This window comes from Euwallacea fornicatus, chromosome 17 (assembly GCF_040115645.1).
Source record: "Euwallacea fornicatus isolate EFF26 chromosome 17, ASM4011564v1, whole genome shotgun sequence".
Taxonomy (NCBI): domain Eukaryota; kingdom Metazoa; phylum Arthropoda; class Insecta; order Coleoptera; family Curculionidae; genus Euwallacea; species Euwallacea fornicatus.
In genome coordinates, this window is record NC_089557.1 from 3,207,420 (window position 1) to 3,232,921 (window position 25,502).

A 25,502-nucleotide genomic window follows, 5' to 3' on the forward strand; every position below is an offset into this window, starting at 1 on the left:
GTCGAAATAAATTGCTCCTCAGAACATTAATGATTCAGTTAAAAATGAAATCCTTGGAGAGACATTGTAGGCAGCAAATATCACTCCTGGTCCTTGGCAGACACGGTCATTCCATTTGGTAAATGAAAATTTATTCTTGTTACGTTGGAAAACAAAATTCATTTCCAGTCTTCAAAGGTCCAATTTATGCGTTCCCTTGCAAATTCTATGATCTTTCACTGTTCCATGCAATCCAACACAGTAAATTTTGAATTCTAAAATGGAAAATTTTTTTTTTCATTTGTAAAATATTGTGGTTTGATTATTAAGATAAATTTTAGCATATTTGTTATGATTTGAAGGAAAATTTGAAGAACAAAAATAGACCGTAAATTTAGGGGAATTTAAGAGGAAAATATGTTTTGTCAAAATTTAAATTGTATAAAATTCTCTCGTACTCAAACCATTTTTTTTATGTATTGAGGATATCTAAAACACTGTTGAAATACTAAAAAAGTGTTTTTCTGTAATAAAACATAATGTAATCATTAAAGAAACATTTTCATTAATAATTTTAAATCGACTCATTGATACTGGTAAAATAATTATTAATCAGTGGTGCCTGCTTTAACAGCTAAATTAATTACTGGCCATAATAATTCTGCAAATAATGCATCGCCCATATTTCCCTGATAATGTACTGAGCCGCAACAAAATTAACATAATTTCATAATAATTGACTACATTCACAACCGATTTTCTGTTGTTTGGAATATGATTTCATCCAACAATGTAGAAATGTTTTTTTTTAATGATAATCAGGAACAATCAATTATATAGTAGCGGCAGGATTTTGAATATTTAGAAAGAAAGCAACTTATACAGAAGCAAAAATGTATGTTATTGCGGGAATTGTCAAAGCTGTATAATTAAACGCATATTTATGTTGGGTCGGCTGAAAACAAACACCTGAACAAACGACGATATTGACAGTGTGCATTTCAATTTACATTTAAATACGGTCCTGTAAAATGGAATTGTGCCAATATTGGCAAACGCGGAAAGTAAAGAAGAGCCAGGAAACGAGGGTTTACTTTTATTTAAAAGGAATGTTAAGAGGATGATTAATTTTTCGATCAGTTCTGTCGTCATAAAATATTATAATTTTTTTCTCTTATTATATTTCTTCGCCAAAAAGTAATAGAAGACACAAATTTAAAAATGTTTAATATTTTAAAAAGAAGTACAAGTTGCTCATTTCACATGCAAGAACTTTTACAGCCTATTGAAGGGATATGGAAAATAACATTGGAAAACATTGTCTTCACGCACAGCATCAGTAAACCCAATCAATCGGCACTCCTTATTTTGCGAAGTATAACGTCACCTTTAGAACATGGAAGTAGTCTAATTTAAAGTGCTACAAGTTTTAAATAAAAATGTATATTGCTTACATCTAATAACTAAAACTATATTATTAATCCAGACACGCGTGAAAGTTGTCTTTAAGGTAAAATTAAAAACATAACTAAGCAATTTTTTCACAAACAAAAAATATTGAACATTTTTGAAAACAAACCAAATGTCTTTTATTAATTTTATCTCTAAATTATCAAATTTTTCGTTCGGTGCGTTGTTTAGTATTTAGACATATTACACAAATTACATATTAGACACCAAATTATTCAGTGTTTTACACAAGAAGTGGGATGGTTTGAAACGAGATCAACCAATATGTTCGAAATTCTACATACAGGATGTTTTGGAAATAACGTTCGTAAATTTACCCAATTATTAAGAACCACATTTTGAACAAAAAAGTCCCTTATAGCAGGGAACCAACACCTAATAGTTAAAAAAAAATTACGTCAAATGTAGTAACCGAAACGCTATGATAAGCTTACAATCTTAATAAAATAAAGAAAAACGTACTTTACATGTTGATTACTTATGACACAACCTAAGCGACAAAAGTAAACTTAAGCGGCAACGCCGCACTAAACGTGACAGAGGAAGCGGAGTTTATCGTTGTTATAATTTTTTGCAATTCGTTAATACCCGATACCTCATTAAACCTCATCTTTTACTAATACGCGAATTTATTCGGGTTTATTAAAAGTACTTACGTGTAAATGCATTCTTTACAAAAGCATTATAACATGCTTTCGATTTATGGAAAAGCTTTACAAATTTCAGAAGATTACGCTGAGCGTTATTCAGAAATAAAGCTTCCAGATCGACAAACGGCATTTTTTATCGTGCATGGGAAAATTGGCTAAAACGCTGTCTTGCATGCATGGACTCAAATGTTGAACATTTTGAACATTTTTCATTGTGGTGTAAATGGTGTAAAATATGTTTCGTAACATTTTATCCTAATTAGGGTTAACAACAATAAATTAAAGGCAAAGGGCTTTTCGAAATATTAAAATATGACTCACATCATGATTAAAATTTAACTGTAAAACATATCGGACCCAAAAATGCAAGTAGAAATGCATTTGAAGTTGATGCGACTATTTGGGGAGGTATCGAAATGAAATAAACACGACGCGATGTTGCCAATTCTCAAAAGATGTCTTTCTTGCATTCGGGTGAAATTGCTCTATTTACGACACCTGTCGTAAGGAATTTTTTATTCAAAATAATGTTTTTAATTATTGGTTAATTTACGAAAGTTGTTTCCCTAATGCCCCCTATAGCCAATTAAAGCATTAAAATCTAATTAACCACAACACCTAAAGCCAAACCAAACTCATCAGTGGCCCTTTGATCCACTGCCCTTTCGGTAATTCAGAGCATTACATCATGTTTGCATTGGCATTCGCCTTGGATGCCTCACTGGCTTTCATGAAGTATGTGAGCATGTCGATCGGCAATGGGAACACAATTGTTGAATTCTTCTCAGCCGAAATCGTATTCAAAGTCTAGGGAGAGAAAATGAAAATTCTTTTAAAGTTCAGCGGTAAATGAGATCAGAAAAGGCGAAGCAATTTTATGGAGCCTCCAAAAGGGATTTAAGTATTATTGAAACGATTGGTATGCGTTTGAAGTTGAAGACGCTTGTTAACGATATTAAAATGGTTATAAAGTGATTTTCTCCCGTTATATTCGACAAAACGGCCGATATTCGCCAATCAAATCTATCATCTCGCTCATTCAGCAGTGAAGGAACGGGCATTCCTCCACTACAAAATTGAACTAGTAAACATTGGTTTCTGTTTGAAATATTTAAATAATCGTATCTTCGTTTCAATCAGTAGGCCTGATTTCTTGGATTTACCAGACAACTCAATTTGTTGTCTCACTGAATTCGCACAAGCGCGTGCAAAGAGGTCGCAAAATGTGAGTTTTGGGTTAAGGTCATAATTTAATCTTAGACTTATAAAGAACACATTTCACAACTCATCGTATAAAGTTCAATCACATATGCATTGCTACATAAGAAGTTATTCTGCCCTACAAAAATTGGTCAAAATTGTTTTCACATTGGCTCGAATGCAAGCTCGGACCCGTCGAATCCAACTATGGCGGACTAGTTCGAATGTCCCGTCTGCCTGCTGTTCCCGAAGGAGCAAATTGTCTGTCGCCGTTGTAATCTAGTCTAAGCAATTCTTCAATATTCTGAACTTCGGTACGATGGCCTCGTTTGTTAAATAACCCCATAAAAAGGTATCTAAAAGATTTAGATCTGCAGATCGCGTAAGCTCAGTTACTGGTCCACCCCGGCCGATCTGACGTGTCTCGTGTACTTCAGTTAAAAAATTTCGGACATCTAAACGAAAATGTGGAGGTGCCCTATCGCGCATAAACCGTGTACGTGCTCGGACCGCCACCGGCACATCGTCAAGGACACGTATGCTAAGGCGATATCCATTAATTCCTCACTGGTGTATACATAAGCTATTTTTATTAAAAATAATTAAGAATAACCAACTTTTACAGATACAACACTTTCTTAATCAAATTCCCACGAATTGACTGTTTTTCAAATGAACCACAAACAATTTTCGCAGTTTTTTGACACTTCTTATGTGAAGTGTTAACTTGAATTCAGTCAATAAAGGAACTTTCATTCTTGTCTATCTCGGTAGCTGTAGGATGTTCATTAGAATTGGTTTGACAAATGGAGTTCTCATGTGACGGTGCCTATGCAATTGAAGTTTTTCCGATAATTTGTAAAACTCCTTGTATATTATAACTTAAGCTTAACTCGGTCGTTGGAGTCAATTGTCGAATCCCAAAAAGACACAAGTTTCAACGATTCCTGTGCGGTTTATGGACTTAACTCAAAATGAACATTTTGCGATTTATCCCTCTTTGCACGTGCTTGAACGAATTAACAGTGCATAAACATCGAGATGTTCATCTTCTTCACAGGGAATCGTTGATTATCCGAAAGTACTTGATTCGGAACATTTTTTTTTTTAATTCGAATTCGTGTCAAATGGTACATCATTAATTTTTAATTTATTTCATTATATCGACATTCGACGACAATTTATCCGTATTGGAAAGTGATTTTATGATCTGCCGTTGTGTGGCCTTTGAATGTGGGATCTGGGCAAAAAAATTAAAGTGAAGTATTTACAAATTGAATTTTTAAAGAAGCGCTTTGAGCAATGGTATGGAGCTGATTTGTTTTGCTCAGCCTGTTTATGCCGGCTCGTACGAATGTATGTCCATTGAAAGAGGGCGCACCTGACAAAAAATTCTCATTTGCCCCTATAATCCTCAAGCTCAACTGGAACACACGATTTTCCACGGTTAAGCACTCAGCCACGTTCCTAGTATTGTCCACGTTTCCAATTACAGGATATTGGAAAATAACTAGAAGAGGTCAAACACATTTAAACCCTCACGCCCGGGAAAGTATTTGAACAACGCTATGTTAAAATTGGAATTACAAAGTATTGATAAAATTGCTTATTAGCAGGAAGTCCGGCCATTTCAAAGCTTTGAACCGACGTTCAAATCTTTAATAAAGCTCCCAACCAACGTCTTCAAACAAAGCGAAAAACACAAAAAAAAAATACTTACCAATCTCGACTATGTCCAAAGGAATCAATGTAGCTTCAGCAAAGGATAGCCGAATAGTTTTCTTGTTGAAATACGATTTCTGTGCTATTTGCAGCCTTTTATGGAAGCCTTTGATATAAGATACTCACCCATCCGCAAAATTGAAACCTCTTTGCATATTGCTTACGGTTCAAAAGCGATAAGGAAAATGTGTAGGCCATTCTTTTGACATGTATATTAAGCGGTAGAAGGTGCTGTATTATTTAAATTTGTGCTGAATAACATTGTACAAGAAAGCAGGTCTATAATACCAAACACTAGAAAGGATTGTAAGGCCCAAGGAGAGAATATTTTGTGTTGAATTGGTGATGGTGCTGCAAAATGAAACATATAAATACAATTTTAGAATGATTTAATGGATTTTAATTGTGTACACTTATACAATATGTGCTGAAAGTAGTCTGAATATAAAATAACGTTGACGAGCGATATGGGTTCATATGGATGCGTAAGTTTTCAGTTTAAGAACGAATATAAAATTACCTCCTTTTCGGAAGAAGCTTGAGGGTTTTTCCCAATAATATTATTGTTTTTTAATAACGCTATCCGTTTAGGTTCAAAGAATATATGACAAACATTCTCTTCTTTTATTCGTCTAATATGCGAAGTTTTGCATCTCTAAAACTTCAATATTGGACAAACTCAGTGAAGAATGTGTTACAGCTCGCACACACTACAAAACCTTATATTGCGAGAAAATTTACATCTCAAATGCATTTGGCTCGTCAACAACAAAGATATATAAAATACACAGTAAATTCGTTTATACCTTATCTTGGAGATAGTACGAGAAAGGGAACATTGATGCAAATAGTACGATAGTCGTGTCTTATAATGTCATATACTAATATAGTTTTCCACATTTAAATATCCAAACGTATTTAAAAAATATACATACACGCAGAAACTGAACTCTATCTTACGATTAAGGTTTGTAAACATTTATATAACCCTTAAAGGGGAGTAGTAAAAAGCTTCTTTTGTGACCTAACTAGAATTTGATTTTTACCAAAAAGTGATGCTGAAATGTGACTAACCTTTAATTCCAAATTCAATTCCACGTGATTCAAAGAGGAAGATGAAGTTTAAACTTCTGGAAGAGTAGCATTCAGCTGACCCACAAATACTCCCTAATAAAACTTCGTTAGTGAGTATTTGTCACCCCACAACTGACCACCAAAAACTCGAGGGACAAGCATGCGAGCCCATATTTAAGGTCAATAATCACGAGTTAAACTTATCCACCTTGAAACGGAGCATGCTCGTCTGGCACATAGCAGAAACCATTTACTTGCAACATAAACCGCTTCTGCTAAAGCTTTTCCTCTGGATCGAAAAGGTCTTTGTCTCAGATGTGTCCCTTTAACTGCAGAAAAGACCTTTGGGAATCGCGGGCGCTTAAAACTTACTGAGCGATTTGGATTAAATGTTCTTTGTCCTTATTACTAGGATTAAATAGGTCTAAGTGCTTAAGTTCATCCAGAAATGGAGTACCTAGATCGAGCGGAACCGGAAACACGATGGTCGAGAATTTGCCGTGGCAGATTTTCGATAAAGTCTAGAAAAGAGAAATCCTCTGTTTACTGAAAGATCATCGCAAGGTTAAGGGAAATTGAGACATTCCTACTTCAGCGGTCGGGAGCGATTTGATATAAGTTACTTAAGATATCTGTTGGTATTAGGAAACGGTAGAATTACGGAGGCGGGAGATGAAGGGGAACACGCTCGGAAGAAAAGTCCAGAAATTTTCCAGAACAATGTTAGAACCAATTTTTAAATTCACACATGTAAACTGCCGTATTATCAGGCATTTTCCAGGAAATAGACGTAACTACACCATCTAAGCACGACTCCAATCATTTACTCCCCCATTTTCCCTTAACTTTGATGATAAAATCGTATGTTATGTCTTCACGCCATGCTCTTTATCGTGTAAGTGTAAGCATTGAAGCGAAAGTAACCGATGACCTGATTACCCAATCTCTGGCGATAAACATGGAAACTTCTAAGTTTCGCTACTATTTAAATACTTGTTGATATATTGATTGCTAAAATTTTCAACACCTCTAAAGAACAACGATCTAATGGCTTTACGTTAATAGCCTAAACAACGCGCTAAAATCCTTAAAACTGGAACTGTAAAAGCATTTTTCTAGACGTACTCTCTCTCTAGTTGTCAAAAAGGGCAAATCTTAAATACTACTTCGATAATATATAATTAATTAACTCTAATTTTTTTTTGGATTTTTCTCGGAGTGTCCACTATGTATAAAAACCTTAACTTCTACTTCAGTGGATGGTTGTCGAGGCTCTTATTTAACTGCAGAAACCGCTATTTTTCCTGCTTTCAAATTTGGCACATAGTCAACCCAATGCTAAGATACCAGCACAAATAAGTTCTTAAGGCAAATTATTTACACTGGTAGAGACATCCAGAAGTTTATTCTAACAGTTTGTATGAAAATTTGCATAAAGGTTAGCTTACTTTAATCTCTATGCAACCAACGCATACAATCATAAAACAACTGTATATATTTCTGGTTTTTCTTAAAAATATTAATACTAAGTTACCGTTGATATAAATGTCAAATAGGCTCTTAAAAATATTTCATATTGACTAGAGATCCCTAAACGAAACAACTGGATTGGTCCACATGAGACTTCTACAACTTCATAATAATATCTTTGAAATCAAATAAGTGTCTGTCTCGTTGCAGAAGTATCACAAGGTGCATTTGCTAATCGAACGAATAATTGTATTTATTTTCAAGTACAAGTAGTAGGTCCTTTGGTCTTTACTCCTTCTGTTCCAAGTGCTTCATGAAATAAGAGAGTATATCGATAGGGAGGGGGAATACGATCGTGGAATTCTTTTCGGTGGAGATCGTATTTAATGTCTTGAAAAAAATAAAAGTTTCTTTAAAATTATGTTTGTTGAGGTCAAATGTGTTTCCTAAAATTGTTCGCAATACTAAAATATAGAAAAGTTTATTGTTGGAGGAATAAACTGGAAATAGAGCAATCTGTGACCCAATTATTACTGGTGTGACATTCTTTCAGATCATTCAATTTATTGGACACAATTCATTGTATGTTTTAATTGTATTATTATATATTACTCTACTTATCCTAACAGAAAATTTGCAACTATATACCATAATTTTCAATTTTTCCCCCAAGTCTATAAATCTTCAACCGTGAGAAGTTTTACATTCTCATATCGCGGTGGTTAGAATTCGCGCTACATCCCTGGAATCTCAAAAACGGTATAAGGTCTTTTTGCCTTAGGATCGCTATCTTCGATAACCTTTCTATAGCTTCTAAGGTTGTACTCAAAAATATATTGGAAAGTTAAGTTTACTTTGTGGCCAGTTTTTCCCTTCGGCAATATAACATACAAAACAATTTCCTACGTCACGACATTATCATTTATCTTACTCTAAGTAAGAATATGTACATTTTTCTTGTCATTTCAAACCAAATGGTATACAGGGAGAGATAGTTTCAGTGAAATAATAGGAAGAGAAGCAGATATATTTTTTAAGTTTACCTCTCTGTACCTTTTTTCAAAAATTCGAATTCACGTGTCAAAACTGCAGATGCGAACAATCTGCAACACTGACCGATTGAAGAAAAGGATTCGCTCAATAATGGTGATAATAAAATGCACATCCAATCGACAAATAATAAGAAAAGCAAAGTGGAATTAAGTTTGAAAATCTGTAGTATCTTTTGAAATAACACTTGTAAATCTTTAGATAATCGAGAGCGTCCTCATCTTGGACAGAGTATTATCGCGTATTTAACGTCCAAAAATAATACCAATTTGCTATATAAACCAACGTTCAATAAGGCTTCCTTTAACAGAAACACAGAGGGTTTGAATTCAATTTAAAAAATGATAAATATTAAATCCCTGCAAAAAAGGCTAGAAATACTTTAATGGAAATTTCGGAGGTGTTGACGACTATAAAAGGCGCATATGTTTCGCTGGGAAAAAATGCTTTTCAGTTTTTCTATTGGCGTGCTTACCTCCATGTTAGAAAATGTTTTTTCGGGAAAAGTGGTACGCTACTGTCTTTTCTGAGAATAAAAATTATTCTCGAATTCCCCATTCCATTATGGAGAAATAGTCGCTCTCGTGTTTCCAAGTTAAAAAACTAAAATAATTTTAATGGTAACCACAAGGAAGCCTGATTAGATGTTGGTTTATGGAGCAAACTGACGTTATGTTCGGGCATTCAATGCACTGTTAAAGTTATACAGGTTGACGAAAAACAACCACGCCGTATATAGATCTAACGGAAACAAATATGTCCCTAACGCTTTTCGTATCTATAGCAAACGATTGGTTTTCTGATGTAAAGATTGTTCCAGTTAAACATTCAACCGTGTGCATAATTGTATGTTAATATCTTATTTGCACATTATTATTGTATCCAAAATCCGAGCAAAACGATATAAAATATATCTCGTAATTTATTCTCATTACATATTTTCGGAACACACGCCCTAGTTATCAACAACAACAACAACACAATAAATGTAATTATCTCTGACTAAATAGAAAATGAATTTAAAATAAATTTAAATCACAATCAATAAATGTTAATTTGATAAATTAATTTATCGAAAACGTACTTCAGAGTTTTATCACATTGTTGAACTAGACCAGAAATCCTTTGATATAGGAAATTAAAGAAATTGATCTTTATGTACTTACCACCGCCTGTATAAATTTACACTAGAGTAAAGACTTCGTTAAACTCCTAATATAAAGCAGCTGCATTACCGCATGCTCCAGTAATAAGGTTTAACGCAGTCAAACTATATCAAAGCAGACAATCCAAAACTTCTTTTGCACACGAAACGCAAAATTCTAATAAAATAAATGTTAAAACATTTGCTGCATTTGCCATTTCAATGTCCAAAACATTTTTAGTAATATTGTTAAAAACTGCCTCTTTGCTGCCTTGTTGGTAAATTAGCATTACGCGTCAAATTACTCGTTGCTTCACGGAAAGGTAAACATAAATTAACTTGCACGTCCAGAATTTTCTAGTTATTCATAACGTTGTCCTAAATTACAAACAAAGATGCCAGCGACTTTTGAATATTTAAAATTCATTTACATTTTCAAAGACATGTTACTATTACTGCTACTTCTCTTGCTGCTGTTACTTTATAAATCGTTTTAATTATATTGTCATCATGTAAATTTCATCCCACCCTGCACAAGGCACATTTTAATTTGCATTTTGTCGTTTGTGCACCAAAAACTAAATTGAGAATAATCATATCGGTTTTGTTTGATGGAAGGGAGGTATAATCAGGTCACAGATTACCTTTCACAATAGAGTCTGTATTAGTTACAAGATGCGCCATTACAGTTACTATACTATTCTATACTGTACATGCATACAGGGGCCCAAATGCACTTTCTCTAACAATCCTTCTTCAAGCTCAACTCTATATTAGGCAGCGATAAATTGCTCTATTCATGCGGGCCTGCGCTGGGCGTTTGACTGAATAGTGTATAATGTATAATAACAAACGCCATTTCAGTTTTGAAATTGCGCCTATTTATCTCCGGTTAACAATGGGAGTGAGGTTTGATGTGGAGTATAATAATTATCGTGAAATGTTTTCTGACGTGAATAACACAAAAGAGCAAAATGAAGGAGGGCGGTCTTCATTGTTTCATTTGGCATTAATGTATTGGAAATTCGTGTTGCCTCTGGTTTTTTTGCCTTTCCTCTACGATTGATAGGGAGCCGAAATAACCCGATCTAACCCCAAGAGACCGGAGGCACATCAATTATATCACATATAGGGGCAATTGGTGAATACTGAATACCCACGCCTCTTTTTTGTGCTTCCGGGTGGTTAGTGAAAAAATGCAATTTCCGTGTGATGTGGGTTGAAACACAGAACTCAAAAATAAAACCGAGTAAATTCCTAATATGGAGATTTTTAGTGAGACTGGCATAAAGAGTAAAAATTAATTATAGGACAATCGCCTCTCGACTAAATATACCAAATGAAAAAAAATTTTTAAAGTCAAGTCAAATCAGCGGAAAAGAGAAAGAAGAAAAGTGAGAAAAAAAGCAAAAATCAGTTGAGGATATGGTCCTTTAAAAAATCCTTTAAAAAATCTTAAAAAATTCTGCGAAATTTGGACGAAGTAATGCAGTTCGCATTCTTTGCGTATTGTGAACATACAGTATTTTTGCATATTTATAATGTAAGAGTCACGCTATTTCGACATGGTTCAAATACGTAATAATTCAATTCTAATCTCAAGAAATGGGCCCCTGAGCATCTACAACATGATTTAAACCAAGCGAATGGCAATCTCGTTCTTTACTTCTGATTTCCGGGATGTCGAGATGAAATTTTTCAGTGAAACATATATTACCTGTAGTTAACTCATGCAAACAACGTTGTTACGTTTGGAACTAAATGCGGAATCTCAGAATTTTTGATTTGAAAGGAAATCCGAGGCGTTTTGTTCCTGCTGAGGAGTTTTTGGCAGGTGCTGGCGAACTTTTCAATGGCATCTTGAACATTTTAAACAGTCAATCGGATATTATACAAATACATATACAGTGTAGTTTTATATTTTTAATCTTTATTCAGATTCAATTTGCTCTCAGTCCGTGTAAACTAGAAATTCAAAGATTTGTTCCACTGTCGTTGAAGGTTTACCAATTGCAATCGCATTTGCGAGTGGCATTTTAAATTCGACCCGAAACAAAACCGCTTTCGGACATTGAACAACGGTGCTCGCGATAAAATTAGATTTCCCTAAACAATGCACTTTACAAAGGGAGGGATTTAATGGGCAATCTTGGCAAACATCCATGAAACAGCACCCCTTCTCTTTCTTTATCGGTGGAACGTTTCCTTGGAGATAAATGATAGAATTTCCCGCACTAAAGGTAAACGAGAGCCGACTTGAGACGGACGTGGGGTTGTTAATGAAATACTGATGTATTGGGATTTTAACCTTTGCCAGATCAGAGATTTCGATGCTTATTTATGGTTAAGAGAAGTCGAGTGTTTATTTGGTTCAGCATCAAGACGTATAGTCGTCCCTAATCTAAATCGAACACTGGATTCCCAATGACTTTCAATGTCACAGACAATATTTCCTATTGCCTCCCCGATAACTAGAAAACTTTCCATTGGGAAATGCAAATACGGGAAACATCTAGAAATTTTAAATTTAAATATCTCGTGCAATCGATGGAAAACTGCAGGCGATAGCATTTGCTTTTCTCTTCAAAGTTTTACCGCCTCTGAAGTTTTTCTACTTACAAAACTATCACATTTATGTCATATACATTTTAGTTTTATTATTAAGTGCACAAACGCTACCGTTATGGAAGAAAACCAATCTATGAAATACAAATATACAAAGCCCAATTTGCAAGAAAACAGTCGTATTAAAAAGCAAGAAAAGTATTGGAAAACCACATGCAGCATGCGAGATACGTACCTGCAAGTAGCGCAACTGCAGAGCAGCGGGGGAATCACCAATTACTTCCGAAGCTTCGCGAAGAGCCCTCGACGCTTTTTGCTCGCCCTCAGCTGCTATTACCTTGGCCCGAGCTTCGCGGGCCGCCTCAGCTTCAGCTGCCATGGCCCTTTGAAGTTGGATGGGTAAGCGGACGTCTTTGCTGGAAGGCAAAAGATTTCATTCCATCATTAAGTTACATTCGTTAAGGAATCTTTAATGATGAATTTCTTAATTTTTTTTTAACTAGAACAAAACCACAATGGACCACTTTTCTTCGGGAGGGCACTTATGTAAATGGAATGCGGGTTATATTTTGTGATCCTTTAAAGCTAAGTAAGCAGCGCTGCTCTCAATGCATCCCAAAGCGTAAATGGTGATTAATAGAGGTATCGAATTATTACCGTGGTAGATTCGATGTAGCAACTAAATTACATACTTACATTTCAACACGTTCGACATTGATACCCCAAGAATCAGTAGCCTCATCCAGAAGGGCCTTCATATGCTGCGAAATACTCTCCCTTTCGCTTAAAATTTCGTGCAAAGGGCGCTGACCCATAATGTTGCGAAGGGTGGTTTGAGCAAGAAGTCTGGTGGAATGATGAGCATTTTCTACGTTGGCAATAGAAACTGTGGCGTTGGAAACTCTGTAGTAGACCACTGCATCTACAGACACTGTCACGCTGTCTTTGGTTAACACCTTGAAGAGAACGAGAAAAGAAATTAATACATCACAGCAGCCTGATAATGTGATAACGTTGCTGCCATTTACGCAGGAAAATTCGGGCATGAATCGATGAAGTCCCCCCCTTGGGTGTGTAAGAAACAAGACACGAGTTGGAGGATGTAAACAAAGTCTGTAAAACCCCCGAGAATAAGTCACTCTTCATGTCTCTCAAAACTTGACAGCAGCTTGATAAAAATTCATGGTTCTAAGCTCCTGAGCACCGCAAACAATCCTCGTTGTTTTAAAGGGGATATGTGGATGGGAATTAATTTACAATCCAAACTTTTAAAGCTCTTTTGAAACTAACATGACAGGCCGTTGGTTTTCGGCTGAAAACGGAATACAAAAGGCTGTTTAGTAATAAAATGTGTTGTGTTAAGGAGCCTCAAAGTTTAGCTGTAAAGCTTCCAGCCGAAGCACATGAATTGTCTGTTTTGGGTCTTTTAAAATTCCTATAATAAAGAGCTGAAATTCTCAAAAAGTTTTCACTGTGAAACAATTTATTACAATTTTTTTAGTTTCAATACTCCGAATAAGCTCAAACTTTCGGACGAGTAGCAGTTTGCACTAAAAGCTTTCATAGATTAAAGACCCAGCTTTTTCTTCTCGAAAGTTTAATGGAGCAAGGCTAGTTAATGGAGTATCCATTTAGATATTTGCTTTCCTTCGTAACACAATACCAGTATAATATTAATAACTGTGGATCATGTCCCCAACATTAATGGTTTTCTGTCGCGTGGTGTACGGTATCGTTTCCTGGCTAATAATAGAACACGACAACACTTGAAAGCGTTTTCGTACCGAGAATTGAATTTACTTAAACGGAGTATTGAGCCTTAAAGCTAAAATGTTAATGACATATTTCATACGCAATTTACCTCTTGAGGGGGAATGTCGTATGTCCTGGTTCGTAAATCGACTCTTGCGTAAGCATCAATGCATGGTAGAATGAAGAAAATACCTGAAATATAAACATAAATGTTTCCATCAAAAATCGCAATGCACCTTTTAAATATTAGTTCCCATTCCACAAAACCTTTGTTCAACTAATGGGGAATAGATTTTTTGGTCCGGAAACGAAACCAAAAAATTATTTTATGTTATTTTACAAGCAGCTTATATCAACAATACGGTTGTTATTATCAATCAACAAACCGCAACTGTGGCGTTATTGATTTGCAATGCTGTAAATTTTCCAGGATGCTGAACAATAAATCATTTGCATCATCAGCTAATTTGTTGGAATTGTGTAGTGTTTAAAGAGACTAGATTGATGTGATTGTTTTCCAAAACCTCTCGTAATTATAAAACAAACATTCGAATCTCGTGTAATTGAAAAGAAAATAGCAGTAAAGTCCAGTAAAATTAGTTGTTGGCTTAACAAAGGATATTCCTCCTTTGTTAAGCTACTACTTAAACTCCTGCGAATAATTTGGAGTCTAACGCGAAGTGAAGGGCATTAATATTCGAGGGTAACTTTTTATATCATTAAGTTCCAGGGACATGAATTATCAGAGATTCGTACTTTTTCTCCGCACAGAGTAATATTTGATGGCGTAATCCTAATTTTTTTCTACTCTCTAACAAACCTATTTTCAAGATATAAATTTTCTGAGGTTGGCAGTCTGGATTCACAATATTTCTCCACATAGCGCGGAGATAGAACTATAAAGCGAGTTACAGCGGGGCTTTCTAACTCATCTAGTTCCAGAGATATTAGTTTTTTCTAGTCATGTCTGGTTCACCTTTCTTTGCTTGAAGTGATGACTTGACATTTAAAGCTTTACATAACTAACATTGAATCCAAAAAAATGTGTTAAATTTCCGTATGTATAAGAAAGGAGCCAAGATAAACCTAAATTTAAGTATCATTCCGGAAGACCTGGAATTTATAGCCAAAAAAAAAGGTTGTTTTTCCAGATAAAGATAATATTGGAATCTTGAGTGAAGCATTACTAAGGGTTCTCTGACCCGTCTGGCCCCACAGATGTAACCTTTTCAATGTTGAAACTGTTTTTATCATGTTTAATTGGGTAAAAGGACCACTTAGCGTCCAGAGCCGTCTCTCCCAACTGGAGCTTAATGAAAACTAGTACACACTTATTTAAAATTGTATTCGAAATACAAAAAATAATTATTGAGGGCGATTACGTCATGGCGTTTATTATGATAGAGGTAAGTTAGAATAATTTGAAAATTCTTGGCCTTAATCAACCTGATGCTTGAAATATATTTCAGTGAGTTGTGTGAATCGGAATAGTAGAAAATTTCTTTCCTTACTCTGTGAAATAATAAAAAAATGTTCAAAACTGACTAAAAACCTAAAATACTTGGAGCTCTGATATCGTATAGTGTTGTAATACTTCGAGGATCATTTCCTCGATGATGGTTTTATATGAATAATTATAAATCCACTTTCATGCCATTCCCTAGTTCGCCTCTTTCCAGAAATATGTTTTCCCAAATTAGCCCTCTGATGACAATATTTTTAGGCATAATGTAATAATATCAAATTCCGCTTTTGTCAACATATAGAACTGACAGAACCATTGGTTAAGCTCTAGGACGATGCTCTAACGTGTTTATTTTAAATAAATGAAAATTTTAACAATACGCTTCAAACCCATAAAACAAATTGTCCGTATCTGGTCCACATTTGTTTGCGTTGAGCAATGACTCGGCATTCAAAGCGGTTAGATGGAATCAAATCAAAAATCTTGTTAGCGTTTCTCCATATAGAGTAAAAATAGAGGTATAAGTCGAGCTATACTGTAGTGTTCTGCCTCATCTAATTCCGGGGATGTGAACTTTCTAAAGTTACCTCTGCCAAAACGAGGTTTGTTTGCAAAAATTGAAGACCTAATATTCAAAGTTGTTACAGATCTGATACAAAGTCGAAAACATAGTTAACTTTTTCCCATACGCTACAATTTAGCAGTTTTTTACATTTTAAGTTTTAAAGAGACCCTCTACATAGACTTCTTTTGATGATGGCTTTTTCATGTTTATTCTCGTATTTGGTGCTTGTCTAAAATAATTCCAAAATAATTCCTTTATTCAATACTGACCCATATCTCTCAATTAATCAAAAGCGTTATTATTTACATCCGGAAATAATAAATTTGTAAACAAATACTTGCTTTTGTCAATGAATAGAAAATCTATTTTTCGAAGTAGGACCAAAATCTCTAGAGTCCACTGCACCTCGTCACGTGGCAATTCGTGAACTTTGCATCCTCACAACGCCTTCTCTGACATCCCCAAGAAACTTTTCATTCAACAACCCAGTTCGCTAAGATCCTAATTACTAAAGCAATCAAAGTACCGCTTCCTTGATCTAATACGTCTAGTTTACCACTTGCAAACACCTCTGGAAACTTTCAGATTCTCTTGAGGACCGTTTGGTCCCAACCCAAGTTTCCGAAGTTTGCTTTCATTCCATGCTAAAGGTTTCGGACTTAAGGTCGTTATATATAATACGTGCGAACTACTTGTGCACACTTTTAAAGGTATTTAAATTACCCGAGAAAATTCTAAGAATCTCCTTTAAGATCGGGTTAATTCTATATAGTGAATACATGATATAAAGACCTACAGGAGATATGATTTTGTGGGGTAAGTGAACAGGAACAAATACGCAATAAACGTCCTCATCTGGAAGTTGTAAATTGTCATATCGTAGATTTCGATTAATGCAATAAAGCCGGACTTAATGGGATATAACTAGGGAGTTGGATTAGGTTTTTAATATGTACTTGCCTAATATACTAAAAACTGCTGAATTAAGTGCCTGATAATTCTAGCTGGTTACTAGCTGTCGTAGTATTACCCATTTGGGTCAAAAACGTTCGTTATTCTTGTCCAAAAGGGTAAAACAACCCTCTTAAACCAACAAGACAGGAATGCAAAATTGTTTCAACTCTAACATATCGTGACATTTCCCAATATTTCAAGTAAAATTCCGTCCGTTTTTTTCTTTCTGGGCAGACAAATACATGCCCTTTGCCAACCCTACGAACCCCCGATGCCGGCCATAAATATCCAGTTCAGCGGTATAATTTATTTTCCAGTTGTTAGTGGCTGTGTTAGGAAAATAAATAGTAGCACGTACATTGAAAAAAATCGAAAATTCGAAAGAAAAGTGCTACGGAATTGGGAATTTTGGTTATAGATGGCAAAGCCAATTTGCCAGTAGAAAATTGTTTTTTTCTTTCAGAATATTTCCATCAAAGGGCCTTACAGTGTTTCCATGGAAAAGCGCCTGCTTCGGCTTCAGAACATGACGGCTTATCAATATTCAATATGCTCTGTCAGCGGAGTTTTATAAAAGGAAGTCAAATACACATCTCCTATTCAGTTTTCCAGGCGAGAATTTCAAATATAGAGACAACTTCATGACGTATCTGCCATGTGTCTCCTGGAAATTTCTACCTTGACTTCACTAGTTTTATTTGTACATGCTTTTGTGCGAGTCACGGAGATGAATCTAAATTCATATAACCATCTCCTATTGTGTGAAACATCCATATTTGCACTGCAGATGAGAAATTACTATTTGGGTCCAACAAAACCGATTTGACGCTTTATAGATAGCTGTGAATGATTTATTTTCCAGGGATACAAAAATCAATTTAAACACGCATTTCGGGATTAACAACATGCGTCGCCTTAGTTACTTAATTGGTTCCATTACTCTAGCTTTTTTGATAATATGTAGCACTCACCAGGTCCTTTAGCACCTCCAGAGAGAAGACGTCCAAGGCGGAATATGACTGCTCTTTCGTACTCTTGAACGACCTGAAAATCAGAAGAAAACGGGGTTAAGTTTAATACTCTGCAATCAGATAATTGATACTGATTTATTAGGTAACTTGGGCATTATACAGGGTGTTCGATTTATCATGCACATGCGATTTTCTCAAAAACTAAGAATTTAATAAAAAAATGTTTCAAATAAAGTTTGTTTGGGATAAAGGAGCGCTTCTTTTGACATTTTTTTTTCAAAAAAACTGTCATTTAGAAGGCCTTTTCAAGGTTATTCGCATTTTTTCTAATGGAAACCCTAGATTTTTTTGACAAAAATGGATACATCACTAAAAACTGAAAAACATTTGTTTGAAAAATTTTTCGATTCAACGCTGTTTTAGATAGTTTATTCAAAGAAATAACCGAAAATTAAGTAAAGCGTGGACCAACAACATAAAAGTTTTCTAATCCAATAAATGTTGAAAATTCTATTTACTAACGTCCATAGGTTTACAAATTGTCTTACAGGTTTTTTTAAACAAATTGTTTCAATAAAAAAAAAGCATATTCCGACAACCCCAGAAAATGTGAAACAACGGATTAGGCAAGCTTTTCGGGAAATTAGTACTCAAACATTATTATGTGTTCATGAATCGTTTAAAAAACGTATTGTAAAGTGTATTGAAGTTGGTGGAAGCAATTTTGAACATTTATTGGATTAGAAAACTTTTATGTTGTTGGTCCACGCTTTACTTAATTTTCGGTTATTTCTTTGAATAAACTATCTAAAACAGCGTTGAATCGAAAAATTTTTCAAACAAATGTTTTTCAGTTTTTAGTGATGTATCCATTTTTGTCAAAAAAATCTAGGGTTTCCATTAGAAAAAATGCGAATAACCTTGAAAAGGCCTTCTAAATGACAGTTTTTTTGAAAAAAAAATGTCAAAAGAAGCGCTCCTTTATCCCAAACAAACTTTATTTGAAACATTTTTTTATTAAATTCTTAGTTTTTGAGAAAATCGCATGTGCATGATAAATCGAACACCCTGTATGTGGTAGAGTGAATAGTGAGGGTAGAAAAACTATTTAAGCTGACGATCAGGAAGGCAGGGGAAAAAATAAATATTGTAAAATGGAAATAAATACAGTGACTTAGGAAGAAAAAACGTAAACGAATGAGAATTCTCTATAGAGATTTTTAGAAGGGAAAAATTCGATTTGATTGATTTATTGCTGGTTAGTAAAATACTCTAGAAAAATTCCAAGTTGGATGTCACAGTTTAAGCTGTGTACGTAGCGTAACAAAATAAAAAGGTTAAAAAAACGTGAAAACATTTTTGTTTTAAATGAGTCTGCTGACGTCTTCTCAGCATGCTGCCGCCTGAATATAAAAACTTTAAAAATATTCATTACTTGTTATATACGACCCTTATATGACTTGGAAAGAATAACATGGAAAGTGAAAGGAAAAATAAAACAGTTTATTTTCCTTCGAAAATGTAACTTGTTGGATTTTCGTCGTTGGAAAGGAAATTAAATAAATATTAGCTTTCCATTCTCTCCTGAAAGCATAACATGAAAGAAACGGGCACTAACATTGACGAGTCCGAAATTGTATTACATCATAAATAATAAAAGTTTATTTAGTCTCTTTAATTTACCTTGTATTTCCCTTGCCATTTCACCTTCAAAAGCAAACAAACTCTTTTTCTTTGTAGGAAAACAAATCCCAATTCATAAGTGTTATAAAATACGGTAACTTCTGGAACCATTTACTAATGCTCGAACGGGGATGTCTTCCGAAACTTTCGGCTTTCCCGACGAAATGAAAGTGGGTGCTAAATTTAAGCAGGAAAAACATCACGTTTGAAAGGGGGATTTAGTTATGAAATTGCGTTGAAAACGACATTGAAATGAGAGCCTTTTTAATAACAGACACGACAAAGTATACTTTTAAGTCTTGTAAGCATTAGAGGGGAATTTATTCTATTTAAGAGTCGAATGAATTTCTGCCCGTAAAAGAATCTTATCAACTTGCAACAGTTTCCCAGAAAACTTGTTAGGCCCCTGACGAGCACAAAAATCTAACATTCATCACGCTGCTTTTACATCCCAAACGAATATTCATGTTGAATTCATTATGAAAAACTTTAAAATGAGCAACAGCCGAGAGAAAAATTTATATCCTGATGGTCTTTAACTTTAGGAAATGTTCATCCCGTACGTTCCCCACATAAAAAAGTCCTTCACAATCTCCAAATTCGGGCAACAATATCTTAAATCTTGTAGCAAAAATATCAACAAAAACACACTAGATCGATGGAAACAAATTTTTAAGTGGTTTTTCGTAAAAAAATATGTGTTAAAGGCTTTTCAAATGTGTCCAAAGTAGATCAAGGGGTTCATGTGGGACAAAAAGATATTCTCAATATTCATTTATCTTTTAGTCTTTGACTTTGGACCAGCTGAAATTAATTCTATTTTTAATACACGAAAGGGAGTACACATTTGGCATCCAGCAGCAATAGTTTTATGCTATTAATCTATCTATAGATTTGTATGGCCGCAACTGATAGATCTGGATGAGATTACAAGCATGAGCGATCGTATAAATTCCGGATATGTGTTCGGGCAGACGTAAAATATTGGAGCGATACTCGGATTTTGATGATTAATGAAAGTTTTCTTGGATATGTTTATGCATCAGTGTTTTTGGCACTGTTTCACTGTAATGGTTGCTTTTCGTGAAGATTTTTATATACTTAATTACAGAACGTGGGATTCTAACATTTATTTCGGACTTCAGTATACCTGGAAAGAAATTAAGGCCGAGAATTTTCTTATTATTTCCCGAAATATAATTCTTAGCGAGCTTTGCCCAGTCTCTCGAATTCCACTGCTCATTTAGGAACTTAATAACCATAAACAATCTCTAAAAATCTCCAACAAAATCCTCCTCTCAAAACATTTTCTGTTAGAATAACCTTGTGAAATACACACTGGATATCCCAGCACGGTTACGACTAACCATCGGTTTAATAACGGCCATCCCACAAAGCGTTTTGTGGCAATATGTAGCAGTTTCCTTGGAAAAACCAAAATTTATGGCTCAAGTTCTAGCAATATACCTGCACGAGTTTGCCAGGATCCAGTTTTAAATTGCTGCTTGAATAGTTTAAGAAGTATGAAGTTCTCTAATAGTTAAGGACTTGTGGAATTAGTTATTAGTCGCTTTGAAAAGTTTTTGTAAACGCGTGTTAGTTTGCTATTTGTTTTCTCTATTATTGATATTGTGGACTTGACACAGAAATATTGAATTAACTAGTTAGAAGTATAATTAATCGTTGGTCCATATGGTAGTTTTTTATATAAGAAAAAACAATTTAATCTTTCACCCTCCACGAATCTTCGTGCGGCAGATTCTTTCGTTCCAATGTTATCTCAGAATGTTTTTAGCCTCGTGAGGCTCAGGAATAAGATTGATTTCCGTGTCCCCCTAATCGTCTATGTTAATAGGCCGTTCCGCTAAAATTCTTCTTTTTGGATCAATTCACGATCGCTCAATTTCGAGACGACCAACTTAGAATCATATGAAAAATTCTCCAATAAATTTGACCACCTGCATAAACTGTACAATCCTGAAACTCTACGATATTATTAATAGTTCCTTTAGCGTTAAACCCGTTTTTATCACAGCACGCCACCCTACCAAGCTCTTAAATTTTCTTCACCGTTTTACCAGTTGTGCAGTCTCGAAACAATATTTACTTTCATCCTTATTCAATCGACTATGTCTAGGAGACCTGTTACGAACATTTCTCTTTGTGAATATTAGAAAAACGCAGATTTAGGCACGCAGAATTGACATCGTTTGTTAGATTTTACAAAAATTTTGATACCATCAAAATCGGGGCCCATATGGGGCATACTTTTTTGTAGTTCAGAAATTAGATATGCGAGCTTTGCGACATCCCTCGCATTCAAATAATAAAAACCTTCAAGTTTAGCTGTTCCTTGGAATTTCATCTCTTCAATTTTTTCGAAATTGACGTGTCGAGTGTTGAATCGAATATATTCGAGTCTGTGATGAGGTTAAGTAAAATATTACGTTCCTGGACTACAACACTTGTATGTCAGATGACGTTTATTTTTTTTCATTGAAAACTGACCAAAAAATTTTATAATCATTAAATTATCCAAAGCCAAAACAATCCAATGACCATGATGGTGTAAGCGCTCGACTTAGCCTCATCGAGAATTATATAACAAAAAATCTAGTATCAATCAGATGAAAATGTCAACAAATTAGCTGAGGTTTTTCCTTCGTGACACATATATTTTTGGCAAACATGGTTATTCGTACGAGGATAGGTCCAGAAATATCCGATCTAACACTTAAAGAAAAAATAATGCAATATACTGCATTAGCTCTCAACATAGGCCTCCTGTGAGATTGACATACCCGGCAATGTTCTATAGCCTGTTTATAGTAGAACACTTTCAATGTTTCAAAATAGGCATCAACCTCGAGCTCTACCTCGTTATTGTAGACAAATCTCTTTCCATCGAATGTTTGAAATTTAAAATAATCTGGCGGGGCTAAATCTGGAGGATAAGGTGGATGAGGGAAAGTTCGAAACCAAGTGGGTTGATTTGGGCCTTAGCAATAACGAAAGTTTTAACCGGTAAGATGTCTTGATGCAGCAAGACTTACTTTTTCGCCAAATGCGGTCGCTATTTTCTGCTTTCTTCACTCGAACGCTGCAATAAATTTGTGTAATATTCTTCGTTTATGGTTTTTCCTTTAAAGGGATTGTCAATGAAAATGGTCCCATGTGCATCCCAAAAAAACTGACGTCCTCAGCTCATTGGTTCGACCACTGCGGAGTTTGTTTTGGCAAATGATACGATCGCGTTTAAACCACTACTGAATATTTTACAATTGTCAATGAAGGACCTGCCTTCGCTTTGAAGTTGGATGGACTAAAACCTTTCAAATGAAAGTACTGAGTCATGTATCGATGACCAGCTTTTTCTATGTTCACAAAATCTCTAAAAACGTTGACCAAAAATAGTTCTAAAACAAACACAAATCAACGAAGCACCCTCAAATTTTCGACTTAAGCTTAAGGGTAGATCTTTGTAATATAGATAAATTTTGAACGGGAAAATCACAACACCCTGGATTTTTTTCTTTACGGTTGCCTCAAATGGTCCGATCAACTAAACGCGTATTGATAATGAAGAAGATCTCTTAGTAAGAATAATGATCAGTTGCACACATCTAAGAGTTATTCCCGGAATATTTGATAGGGTTCGCGAGCCGATAAACCGGCCGTGCAATCTCTGTATTGAAGCAAATGGCAAACATATTGAACAATTACTGTAAGCCATCGTTTCCGTACCAACCAAACAACGCCTAACACGAACAGAAAGTGATTGTAATAACCAAAACCATATTGCCTTTTTACTGCTCAAACGTCCTATCTGCGGGCATATTTTTACTTAAAAAACAGATTTGTTTTGATGCCTACCACCACCCTTTAAAATTAGTCAGTATATTTTTGGGACACCTTGTATGCCAGGTCAGGTCCTTCTGAGACTATCCTCGTAGTTCCTTCTGGCATCATCTTCTCTTGTATGCTTCGCACTAAATTCTTAAGATATTTATGGGGAAGGAAAGATATACTTCCATTTATGTCATCGAATTTGAACAATCTATATGTTCTTTCGGAATACCTTGAACCTTCAAACCTCTCTCATGTGGAGATGATAATCACAACCAAACTTGTTCCAGGATCGTCATTTCCGAAATTCTCCTAACTCGCATATTGCGGATATTCATGACTGTCTCTGACGATCTGGAATCGGTTTACCGCCTTGTTAGGACAGCTTTGTAATTACTGATTATTGACATTGTTTGATGTAGGTGTGGAGCCTAAGCTAACGTGAAATAACCTCTTCGTTGGCTTGTGCCTTAATCCGCGCTTAGTATAATTTCCTCCGAAATCCCCGTAATTTCGTTGTGATGTTATGTGTATAAATTGGCTAAAAAAAGCTCCCAAACATTTCGTTTGACAAAAATTACGTTTTACTAAGCTTTTAATTAGAGCACCATTCAGTAAACCACCGTTTTCTCTTTCAATCCACACCAGCTTCAATGGGAACAAGCAACATGCAAACGGCTTATAGCCTTTTGTTATTCGAAACCCATCCCTATAATCCCTGGAACACTTTTGGCATATTATGGCCGCCTATGGGAATAAGGCAGATTTAACATATTTCCTCTGGCGGCGGTTTATTGTTTTGCAAGAATCCCGAAACAATTGATTCCACTGAAATGGATTCGAAACGAATAATGCACTTTATCCGGAAACAATGATTCAGTTGAAAAAAACTGCAATTCAACCTGTTCAACTTCCGAGGGAATTGCCTTTTAAACGCCGACAACGGCAAAAGAAATGAAGAAAATGCTTCGGGAGATAATGCAGCTCTCCCTTCCATTTAAGAATGTAGTTACAAAGACTGTTGTTCAGCAGACAAATTCGATTGTAAAAGCGCAGGCAAAAAGGTTAAAATTTCCTCCATTAATTTATCCGGACTGCGTCTATCTGGATGAAGCTCGTGGCTAACCGCATATGGTTTTATGGCAGCGAGTGTGCATCGGCCTTCTGCTTCTGGAATCCGAACCACAAGCTGAAAATGCTCAGAATTTCTATTTAATTTATGTACGGTGAAGTTGAATTTAGTGGAAAGCTCCAATTCTGAAAGATTGGCTGCTATGGGAAAATCCAATTGAGCAGTACAGTTTCTCGACCGAAATTTTCATAAAATATTATGAAGCCCCGAAAAGGATGCCTTCACGTGTCAGTGTCCAAATTTCGCTTCGAGGCCCCAATATTGACAATCAAGGGATCGGAGTTTAGGAGTGTCATTACAGTCCTTATGAAATATGTTTATACTTGATATCCCCTCATTAATGCTCTTGCGTTTTCCTCTTACATCGTAATCTTATTTCAAAATCTTAATGAAATTTTCGTTTTTCAAAACTGTTTTAGCTAAGCTGCTATTCAATCCGCTTTCCTTAATGCAACGACGCGATTTAAGAAAATGTAATTTGGATTAGTCTCGCGTTACTTTAAATGAACATTTCATCGTTTAACTCGCTTGCAAGCGTCTGTTGCCGGAAACCCTCCAGAAAGAATAATGATTTTCCATTTTTATTTTTTGAAGAATTTCCCTTTGATATCATCTAGCAGGAAAGAGGTTCGTTTATGTTATGAATGCCTTTTTCGAAGCAAATGAGGCAAAGCCAGGGCGTAAGTGTTAGGAAACTTTGTTGTGCTGGAAAGTTTACAGCTGCAGCAATTTATTGTTAGTTTTCATTTTGTGAGAGGTTTCGTACCTGGACAGTAGTATTGATATCTGTGCCAAATGTTTCTTTGTAAT

The 25,502-nt window shown here is 35.2% G+C and overlaps 1 protein-coding gene across 8 annotated transcripts in view; it reads right to left on the reverse strand.

Annotated features, from left to right (window-relative positions):
* Nucleotides 1–1,189: 1,189 nt before the first annotated feature.
* LOC136344768 (band 7 protein AGAP004871-like) overlaps nucleotides 1,190–25,502 on the reverse strand; it is a 66,244-nt gene continuing 41,931 nt past the window's right edge. For 6 of the 8 annotated variants that reach the window (XM_066292522.1, XM_066292527.1, XM_066292523.1 and 3 more), the window contains 5 exons: nucleotides 18,032–18,104; nucleotides 14,186–14,268; nucleotides 13,021–13,280; nucleotides 12,560–12,740; nucleotides 5,394–6,616 (listed from right to left, as the gene is read on the reverse strand). In XM_066292522.1, the coding sequence (XP_066148619.1) occupies nucleotides 6,464–6,616; nucleotides 12,560–12,740; nucleotides 13,021–13,280; nucleotides 14,186–14,268; nucleotides 18,032–18,104 (750 nt within the window). In that variant the 3' untranslated portion in view covers nucleotides 5,394–6,463. Of the gene's footprint in view, nucleotides 2,907–5,393; nucleotides 7,956–12,559; nucleotides 12,741–13,020; nucleotides 13,281–14,185; nucleotides 14,269–18,031; nucleotides 18,105–25,502 lie in introns of those variants that run through there. The other 2 variants (XM_066292524.1, XM_066292525.1) reach the window with 2 other exon arrangements.